Source organism: Pimephales promelas, chromosome 20 (genome assembly GCF_988280905.1).
Source record: "Pimephales promelas chromosome 20, fPimPro1.hap1.1, whole genome shotgun sequence".
Lineage (NCBI taxonomy): Eukaryota > Metazoa > Chordata > Actinopteri > Cypriniformes > Leuciscidae > Pimephales > Pimephales promelas.
In genome coordinates, this window is record NC_142788.1 from 19,914,665 (window position 1) to 19,925,266 (window position 10,602).

At 36.7% G+C, this 10,602-nt stretch overlaps 1 protein-coding gene across 3 annotated transcripts; it reads right to left on the reverse strand.

The window, feature by feature from the left end:
• Positions 1–727: 727 nt before the first annotated feature.
• On the reverse strand, positions 728–8,687 carry tmem240a (transmembrane protein 240a). Of its 3 annotated transcripts, XM_039651434.2 has the most exons (5): positions 8,093–8,687; positions 7,716–7,822; positions 5,760–5,968; positions 3,790–3,828; positions 728–1,807 (listed from the first exon to the last, which is right to left on the reverse strand). In XM_039651434.2, exons 1-5 carry the CDS (start codon positions 8,147–8,149, stop codon positions 1,653–1,655), a joined length of 567 nt encoding a protein of 188 aa, XP_039507368.1. In that variant the 5' UTR covers positions 8,150–8,687; the 3' UTR covers positions 728–1,652. The 3 variants fall into 3 exon arrangements, with proteins under 3 accessions (XP_039507368.1, XP_039507370.1, XP_039507369.1); XM_039651436.2 differs by lacking the exon at positions 3,790–3,828 and having other exon boundaries at positions 7,716–7,906; positions 8,093–8,686; XM_039651435.2 differs by lacking the exon at positions 3,790–3,828 and having other exon boundaries at positions 8,093–8,685.
• Between the last annotated feature and the right edge of the window lie 1,915 nt (positions 8,688–10,602).

A 10,602-nucleotide genomic window follows, 5' to 3' on the forward strand; every position in this document is an offset into this window, starting at 1 on the left:
CTACACTCTCAGAGAAAAAGGTACAAAAGCTGTCCTGGGGCTGTACCTTTTACAAAAGTACCTTAAGGGTGTACATAATAGTAAAATGTACATAATAGCACCTGAAATGTACATAACAGCACCTGAAATGTACATAACAGCACCTAAAATGTACATACTAGCACCTAAATGTCCATATTAGCACCTAAAATGTACATATTAGCACCTGAAATATACATATTAGCACCTAAAATGTACACAATAGCACATAAAATGTCCATATTAGCACCTAAAATGTACATATTAGCTCCTAAATGTCCATATTAGCACCTAAAAAGTACATTATAGTACAAATATTACCACCTAAATGTCCATATTAGCACCTAAAATATACATATTAGTACCTAAAATGGACAAAAGTTTTCCCTTTTGAAAAGGCACAGCCCTTGCGGCTTTTGTACCTTTTTTTCTGAGAGTGTATTACTTCCTCATAACCCTTTTTTCTACCAATACAGCATTAGATCTCTAGTTCAGCAGTTCTCATTAGTTTCATTCATGTTACCACAGGTTTTGGTTCCATTCAATATTTCATTTGACAGGCTATTATTTTTTTTACGAGTATAAATAAATATTCTAAAACTTCCTATTTTGTTTTTATATTAGCAATGGAACAGTCAGTATAGTGACTGGGTGAGTGTCCTATGTACACCTTCAGTCGTTGAGAAAAGACACATCCCAAAACTAGGGGTCACTGTTGTGCTTCAATGGCACTTTTAATAAAACAGACATTTTATCTTCACAACAGCAATGTCTGGACATAAAGAGGAAGAGAAAATTGGGTCAGGGCTCTCTGTGCTGGCAGGCTGGTTGTTCTTGTTTGAGTATGGAGAAGTTTAAACGCAGACCTGGAAGGGCTATTGGACACAGTGTAGGGAAGACAAGGAAAGTGCTAGCGGCTCTCTCACACATGACGTTCAAAACAGCAAAAAGAGCCCTGACCGCCCATTTCAACATTCCTGCACTCTCCTTTATTTACAGATAAAATTAATACATTCATTTATTTCACATAGTAACAAAGCTAACCAATTTTTTTAGAGTGATCTCTTTTTCATCCATCCAAAAAGTTCACATATCACATCTGCATTCAAAATTCTTTCCTCTTTATGTTTTCCCCTCTTTTTATACAGTTACCTCCTACTCCCGTGTCCATTTAAATCCCATAAAACAAAATGTATAACTATTTACATGATCATTAACTCTAACTATACTATCACAAAACCATGACCTCCGCCCTCCCAACCGCTTATCACCCCCCCTCCCAAAAAGTCATATCCTGATGAAAAAGCTAAAAAAGGTGGAGGGGAAAGCAAGGAATAAACATAAATTGACTCCCATTGTTGTCTCATAAAACCATTTCTTGCATCCTCCCCCATTCTAAAAGTGCATGCCTAGAATCAGCAATTGAAAATAAAATGCCTGTACAGAAAAAAACCTTTCTAAATCATCCGCCAAATGTGGCGAAGGTGGAAACGGGTCAGCGTATAGTGTTCTTTCTTCTTTTAGCAAATACTTGAGTGGTTCTTGAAGGTCTAAAAGATGTAGTGGAACGATTAAAGTGGGTCTCTGAGGCAGCAGCTGGTAATGGAGCAGTTTTGGGAAAACTGCTGTTAAAGTCAGAGGTGACGGGGGCTGGGATGGCCATTGTGGTAGAGCTTCTGCTTGATGTGAACCATGTTTCCGCTGGAATCCTCCAGTTGCCGAAGCTGTGCGCGTCTACGGAGGTCCCGAAGGTTGCAGAACTGTGGCAACCACGACCAGGAAGGGGTATCTGTGAGCGGCACAGAGAAAAACGCGTTAGCTTCTGTCAAACTGTGGTGTTCAATACATTTTTAATAACTATAAGCTAATGAGATGGTTAAGAATCTTACAATGAACCAGCATGTCTACACAACGTGTTAATGGAAACAGCATGTGGGTCCAGACATGAAGGCTGGGGTGGAGGTATAACGAAACCTCAGAGAGTTCCTCAGACAACCCCGCCCCTCACAACTAGCCCTGTTGGAAGTGTGTCAGTGTGTGTGAGAGGGAGGCGATGGGGGACCGGGGGGGTTATTTATAGCATTCCATGGGTATGCCATCCACTACTGTCGTGAAGGGTATACAGAGGAAGATGGTGAATAAGGTTTTTTTAAGTCTTAAAGCTGGATCAAAAGAAAGGATGAAGAGTTCAATGAAGGGCTCAATTTAATGCAGTAAAAGAAATGCATGAACACTCACTCTTTAGAAGCTCTATTTAAATTTTCAGTAACCAAATCCTGGTCTGCATAGATCACAAGCATTGTATGTTTTTTCATAAAAATCACTTTTATTACAATTAATAGCATTTTTATTCAAATCTAAAAAGATAATTATTGTCTACTTTTCGTTTAATATTAACATTTTCATCAGGCTCTTATAGTTTATACCTAAGTACTGATGTTTCTGAATGGAATGAGGTTGGGATTTAGCAGTTTGAAGTGAAAGTATTTGATGAAAGTCTATATGTGCGGAGACTGTGTATTCACTCAATATTATTATCTCATTTTTGACAGAGGTGGCTTTTAGAGCCTTTTGCATCAGAGGTCTTCATATAAGTATTGTGTACTGTCAAATGTATGAAAATATAAATATATACAACATTTATTATGACAATATAAATCAGTTATTATATTTTTTTGTCTGAAATAAAAATGATTGTGTATATATATAGCTAAATATATAAAACATTTTATTTTTAAAAGATGTATACATATTCATAATTTCAATTTAAATAAATTTAAATATATAATATTTAATAATAAATATGTGTAATTTAAATTAAATTACATTTAAAATATTTCATTATTTCAAATCAGTTGTAAGATATATATATATATATATATATATATATATATATATATATATATATATATATATATCTTACAACAAATATTTTTTTAAATATTAAAAAGCTAAAAAAGCTAAATATTTAAATATTATTTATACATTCACTGTATAAAAAAAAATCTAGCCTGCCCAACTCAAAATTTTCTAATGACTGGTCAGTGGTCACATCTAAATTTTTCAATTGGCCCAAGTGAAATTCTGAAATGTAATTTTTTTAATCTGAAATTCAACATTTTAAGTTGGGGGGTTAGACATTTTTTACAGGGTTATTACGATATAAATAAATTAGCAGATATATCACTCCTAAGCTGACATTGATAAGGGGGTAAAAAATAACACCAAACAATCAGAGCAATTCTAAAATAGGAAATGTGAGCTAAAATTCAAGGTATGTGCTTCCGTGCACTGTATATGTATTGTGTGTGTGTGGGTATGACTGCACGCTTACACGTCTCGCCAACTTGCCTTCTCTTTCCAGCTGCTCTTTGTCTATTTATAGCACTTGCACAGTGCAAGGGTGCAAATCTCTCTGTGTGAGAGTGTGTGTGTGAGAGTGTGTGTGTGTGTGTGTGTGCTGGTGGGGGTGGGGGCATGAGAGCATCTCTCTCCCACCTTCCTTTCCATCAACCTCACCTTCACTCTCTATCTTGGTGAGGCTAAATGATGCTGACCTGCCATCAACGTCACAATTTCACAGCTGTGGTGTGCTTTACTAGAGGGGGATCCCCAGTTATTTTTCAGTAGGTCATATCATATGGAGATACCATTTTGTGTTTGTGCTACTCAAAAAAATAATAAAACTGAATCAAAGTCAAAATATATTTTGTGGACTGAATTAAAAGGATAGTTCACCCCAAATAAAAAATTCTGTCATCATTTACTCACCCTCATGTCGCTGCAAACCCATAAGACTTTGGTTAACCTCTGAAACACAAATTAAGATATTTGTAATTAAACCTGAGGTTTCTGTTCCTCCAATGAAAGTCATTGTAACCAAAACTTAGAAGATCCAAACGGGTAGTAAAGGCGTCATAAAATGAATCCATATGAATTGAGTGGTTTAATCCAAGTCTTGTAAAGATATATGATCGCTTTATATGATGAACACATTTAATAGGCTTTTGTTCACATATAAACACTTTGTGTTTCAAAGATCAACCAAACTCCTATGGCTTTGCAATGACATGAGGGTGAATAAATTAACGGAATTTTTATTTTTGTGTGAATAATATTTTGCACAGTACACAGCGCTCTGAAATACTGTTTGGTCAACTGATGCATTCCGTTTCTGAACATTCAAATATTTATTATTTATTTATTTTATTAATAAGCCCTTGTTAGCAGTGGTCACTTTATAATCCCTATTTCTCTTTTTGTCATTGGAAAATGCTTATCGTGGTTTTATATGCCCGGAGACATCGATTTTGTTGCTGAATTTCCTATTAAGCCAAGCAAAAAACAAAAAAAAGGCAATTTATGACACTAGGAAAAGAATCATTGAACGAAATTCTGAGTCTTTTTTTTGAATTGTTTTGGTGCTATAAGTGTGAAATTATTAATAAGAGTTTACAGTTTGTACATTTTTTAATTGATTTGATTTTAATGTTTATTGATCTTTGATTTGATGTGTATTTGATATGAATTGTATATAAATATTTTCTATTCTCTCGGGTAGGAATTGATTGTATAAATTCTCTCTCTCTCTCTTTCTCTCATATATATATATATATATATACTGTATATATATACTGTATATATATAGTTCTTCAAAGCATTTTTATTCTATCACTCTCCTTGGCCCACAATAACTATCATCCAATAAGTTCATCCCATGAACACACTAATTATATTAAAACTAAAGGCATTCCATTTTAACACAGCTTATGTACCTTTTTACTCACAAAGGACCACAGACAACTGTTATAAACAACTGCGGTGTTGCCTAGGATTCAGTTACATTGAGTGAAAACCTGCTGTTGATTTCTGCAGCCACAGTCTTCATCTTCATTCATTACTGGGGGTGATAATAACAGGGCAGAAGGGGAGCGCTGACAGCTGATGAAAATGAAAAATGTAGGTGTGTAAATGTTTGGGGACAGAAAATTGAATTTTGGGCGTGTTTGGAAAAAGACACGTTTATTAACATAAAACCAATACAGTGGGACACATTTTAAAAAAGGAATTAGAAATGTATATGGATTTACTCCCATACAAATCCACGTATAGTATCACTGTAACACACCAACTGCAAATCATAGTGAGATTAGCTGATCTGGTATTTTATTAAAACATTTATATAATAATTCAAATTTACAGTTTTTACTCTCATTGTTTTAATTTTAATATTTTACTCTTTGAGACACAGCTAATGTACTTTAATAGCTGTATGAGCACAAGCTGTGCTTATGTTGTCACTAACATTTAAGGCACTTGTTCTTCACAGTAAAGCGTTTGACGTCAATTCTTTAGTTTTTGAGATGCAGTATTAGTACCTGAATACATCCATTTAAATCTTGCACATAAAACATGGCATTTATTGAGCAAGAAAACAACCACGTTCAACCTCAAAATGATCACGCTTACCAAAACATAAGGGCAACAAATAAACAAAAAGCATCATTGTAAAAATGTCTCTTCATAACATTAAATAAATTGTCACGTAATGGAAGAAAACATGATTTTGATGCATTAAAAAGAAATGCATGAATACTCACTTACTCTTCAGAAGCTCTATTTAAATTTTCAGTAACCAAATCCTGGTCTGCATAGATCCTACAAGCATATCCTTTGTCCTTTACATCTATCCACATGTATGCTCTCCATACACTCTTGGTTACAATGTTCTTCCCACTCACCATAATAGCGACTGGCTCTCCAGGCCCTCACAGCACAGTGCAAAGCTCCATCCAGCCACAACAACAGCCAGCTGATACAGAAGCCCAGCAACAGCCCCAGCATGAGGTCCATCTCCTGTTTGGTCACACTGTCACTCACAAAGTAATTCTCAGATGAGTCCACGAGCGAATGGTCTCCATCATATGGAATTACGTAGTGGACATGATGCCTAAGGAAGAGAGGGGAAAACTCTGATTAGAGGTTTACATTCAGGCAAACAGACATGAAAGAATAAGAAAGGAAAACAATGAATGAGGAGATAGGCAATGAGGACATATTATTACACAAAAGATTGCTTTAATAACTCTCTCAGCAGAGAGGAAAAAATGTGTTTTCTGTACTGATATTACTTGGATCCAACTGAGCTCAATCAAGCTGGGTTTGTTGTCTTGGAACACATGCATTAAACATGGTTTGGCACACAGCTGTTACAAATAATGCAGTTTTTGTGCATTTGTGATGTTTATTGAGGTCTGTGGGAAAATTTAAGAGTTTAATTTTATAATTTAACAGAATCATAAGCAAGTGTCTTAGAAAAGGGTAAAAAAAAGACTTAATGTATTATGGGTAACTTCTTGTTGTGTAGTATTCATGCATAAAGTTTGGATGTAACTTACATGCAACCTTGATCCTTAGCAACATAATGCCTCAAAAGTCAAATAAATACTTATTTTTGTTTTAATATGTTACATGTGAGTCTTTAAAATGTCCGATAATTAGTTTGGCCTCTCATTTTATAGAGTTAAGAGGAAAATACTATAACAGTGTCATACAGTCATACAGATATTGATCCATGTCATGTGAAGGAAGTTAGACAGCTCATGTTTTGCACATTTGATAATGATAGGCAGAAAAGACTTTATGAGTAGATTGACTCTGATGCACCTGAGAATGTCATGACAATGATCAACACAAATAATGACAATGTGGTATCTCTGTTTATCTTTAAATTGGTTTTAGGTTTCATGAAAAATGCCTAGTTTCTGCAAATAAGGACAGCAGGTTTTCAGTGACCATGACCCATTTATAATGCTCTTGGTCCTAACAGAACTACTCTATGTTTGGAATATGAGAAATGGTATACATGAATTTATGAAGTTAAATCTGTGATTAACAGATCTCCACCAATAGTTTTAAGGTGTTAAAACATGAACAATTATGATCTGACCTTATTTACTACCCTCAGATGTTTTTACACCAACAACTTATAATCAACAGATGTAGCTTGAACAGAAACTCCAAAAGTCAAGCTTCAGTATTCAATATAAAAAAGAAATGTATTAGCCAAATCCAATTCAAAATAGTCGATTTGTAAGCAAATGAATAAATACATGGTGTATGTTAGTTTCGTATGAAAATATAAAATATAAAATATAGACTATCTGTATGTAAATAAAATATTACAATTTTGTCCAAACAATTTTTGTATAGTAAACATCACAAAACTGCATTATATCAATATTACCTTCTGTATTAATCCTTCTGCATTAAAATCGCATTCAATAATACTAACGTAATTGTGGCCAACACACGAGCCCAAAAGAACAACATCTCTGGCTGTGCTTGGAGAAATATCACACCTTGATACGCAGAAAGAATAGATATACAAGCAGAAAAATCAAGGGGAATTCTCATACTGAAACACCGACGCAACGCAACAGCATCTGCTCAGTATCAATAATAAACCATTCGAATTACGCCCAAAATGATGCCACAAACCCCGCCACGAATACACATATAAGGCCTTAATGTGACAATATGCATTTGGATAAATGAAATGAAATGGAAAACAGTGTTTTTCGGGTGCTGGATAATGGCTCAGGCCTTTGAGCTGTTGGTAATAGATGGGAAACGTATCAATTTCTGGATCTCGTGCTAGAATGCGATTCATTATTAACGTTTGGGTTGTTTTTTACCTTCCACAGTTGCAATGACAGACGCGGTCTTCCCCTCGTAAATGCGGTAAGATGTAGTTGTGAAAGCGGTCCAGGAGTGCGTTCATGTCCATTAAACACGCTATCGCCTGCAAAGAACCATTCGAGTCAACCGGGACATGACAAGCAGTATTGGAACACAGCAACCGCTACATGACCTGGTACTGTGACCACTGCAGGGGAAAATACACATTACATTTCCACATCAGCCAGAAATACACACAAGTACGGTTGTGCTGTCTTAATTAGATTTTTAAACAGACTTTCAGCGGTCCACACTCTCATTAAGCCCCGATTTCACTCAGAGAATGACAGAAATGCACAATTATGAAGTGCTTAGACAGACTAAATTGTCTTACCATGACAACTGAAGCACCGAGAATCATAAAAATCATGGTGGTTGTGATCATATGCATCAAAACTTCCGAACTCGCCTTTCCTCTTCCCCAGTCTGTTCAACAAATCCGGTTAAATTAAAAACATGCCGTCCCGGGAGAAGACGCTCATGGATGCGCCCTCGCCGCTACACCTGCCTCGGTCCTGAACCCGCCAGATTGGAAAGCGTTCTTAAGGCGCATAGGGTTAGGATGAGCAGATCTCGCTATCCCACACGCGCATTCACACAGTCTTCACCCACATCCAGCGATACGTTCCCCCAGTGCTGCAGTTGAATCCGCCTTAGCCGTGCGGTTGGGAGGGAGCTGAGGAGGTAGAGCGTCCTATAGTCTGATTACTGATGCTGCTGCTGCCTCTCTCCTCCTTTGCGCTCCGACGCCGCTGGTAATGTCTTGCGAAATCGACCAATGCCTGGGTCAGCTAGTTCTCTGATATATCTGTCTAGCAGTTGACATCTAGTAGACCTGAGATACGTCGCCAAGGCTTTATTTGAAGAAATGTGTGGTCGGCTTTACATATCTGCTGCGATCTTGCCACTGTACAGGTGGCAAGCCGCATTAACATTTATTCCTTGATCAGGAACTAGTAGCCTAGCTACTTACACGTTTAAAAAAATATTATTCACACGCACACAACAATGTTTTTAATGTTTTTGAAAGAAGTCTCTCAGCAAGCTTAAGGCTAGGCTACAACTATTTAATCAAAAACAAGTTAAACAAGGTGAAGTTGTGCCTGAGAGAGCTCAACGCGCTGCGACTGAAGAAAGCATGCAAATAGAAAAACACCCCCAAATTAAGAAAACATCTTCATCAGTTTTACCACACAAGTGTGCTTCAAGTACTCACAACATTCTGCAAAAGTTCACAACACAACCAAATACAGAAACGCGCTGCATATAGCACAGACTACAACAGACATGTTTCCAGGGGACCCCAATAAGCGACGAACCCGCCTGGCTGGCATGCTTGTGAGCATCCCTATCCCCTACTCCCTTCGAAGAGCAGAGCCCTTGAAGTGGGGACTTTGGAGTGAGCACTTGTGTGCCATTATGTAGCCGATTGGAACGCACTTGGTGAAGGGAACAACGAAAGACAATGTCCTACTTTCCTCATTATTTTCACCTGGGATGTTCTCATGACAATGCAGCACAGTGTCCATCAGTTGAATAGCTGTTCTTACGAGAAGAATTAGAAATGTCTTATTATTTCTGTTAACATAACTTTTGCTAATAAATATACATTTTAAACAAAAAATGTTTTTAAAATATGCATTATCTGTGTGTGAGTGTATCAACTTTAAAACTTGCTGTCTCTTCTTGGATCCAGCATTACCTAACTTTTTTTATTAAACTAAACTTAAACATAACATGACTCAATTTGTGTAACTGATGTATAGATTCATTAATAGCTACCCCCCTCTCTCTCTCTTTTAGGTTTCGGGTTTTTTTTATGTATCTGATGACATTGAACATATTGTATAAGTTATATGTCATAAACATGTCATCTCTTTATGTTTTGCACAAAAAAGTTTAAAAATAAAATAAAAATGTAGACTTTGAGCTATAAGCACATCCCAGCCGGGTTTGTCACTTATTGGGGTCCCCTGGAAACATTTCTGGTCAGTGATCACATTATGAAATAAATGCTTTTCTCCAAAACATGCTGGCCGTAATTGGCTCCCTGTTATTTTACCTCCTTTTTCCAAGAGAAAAGCTCTGAGTCTTCTCCTATAATGTCTGATGAGTTTGGAGAACACCTGACCAGAGATCAGAGATCATTCCTCCACACAGAATCTCTCCAGATCCTTCAGATTCACAGGTCCATGTTGGCGCCTCTTCTCTTCAGTTCAGCTCACTCATTTTCCATAGGGACGGTCATGGCAGAAGCTACATTTTGTGCTCAGTTACACATTTTTGTGTTGATTTTGATGTTTGTTTTTGGATCGTTGTCCTGGTGGAAGATCCAAACACGGCCCAGTATAAGATTTCTAGCTGAAGCCGTCAGGTTTAGTTTATTTTTAACAAGATGTCCAGGACCTCCAGCAAAAACAAAGTGTTCCAATCGTGTCTGACAACTGAATATGCTGAGGTTTATTTTTGGAGGACCAAGGAGGATTTTTTCTTGAAACCCCCTCAAACTAAATTATTTGATGGAATGAATGAATGAATTTGGCCTTTATATTTCTTCATATTTAAACACCTGTGAAACAAGAAGTAGCTAGCTACAATTTTATGTTCCCTTGCCCCCCCCCCCCCCCACACACACACACCCACATACACACCCACCCTCACCCTCACTTTCAATTCAATTCTTTTATTTCAATGAAAGGTTAGATTTTTGCACATTTTTTAAATGAAAGATCAAAAGCATAAACCATATTTATTTTTTCAACTAGTTTAAAGGAATAAGTGTTAAAATGGCTTGCCACACACTGTAGGTTTCTGTGGATAAAGTAGGCTTCTTCAAGCCACCAT

Excerpts from the sequence above, each read along its gene's own strand:
- tmem240a (XM_039651434.2), bottom strand. The coding sequence starts at position 8,149 with ATGCATATGATCACAACCACCATGATTTTTATGATTCTCGGTGCTTCA. Across the intron at positions 7,823-8,092 it reads TCGGTGCTTCAGTTGTCATG|GCGATAGCGTGTTTAATGGA; the intron begins GTAAGACAATTT and ends GGTTCTTTGCAG. Across the intron at positions 3,829-5,759 it reads GAGAGCCAGTCGCTATTATG|AGGTTAACCAAAGTCTTATG; the intron begins GTGAGTGGGAAG and ends TTTGTGTTTCAG.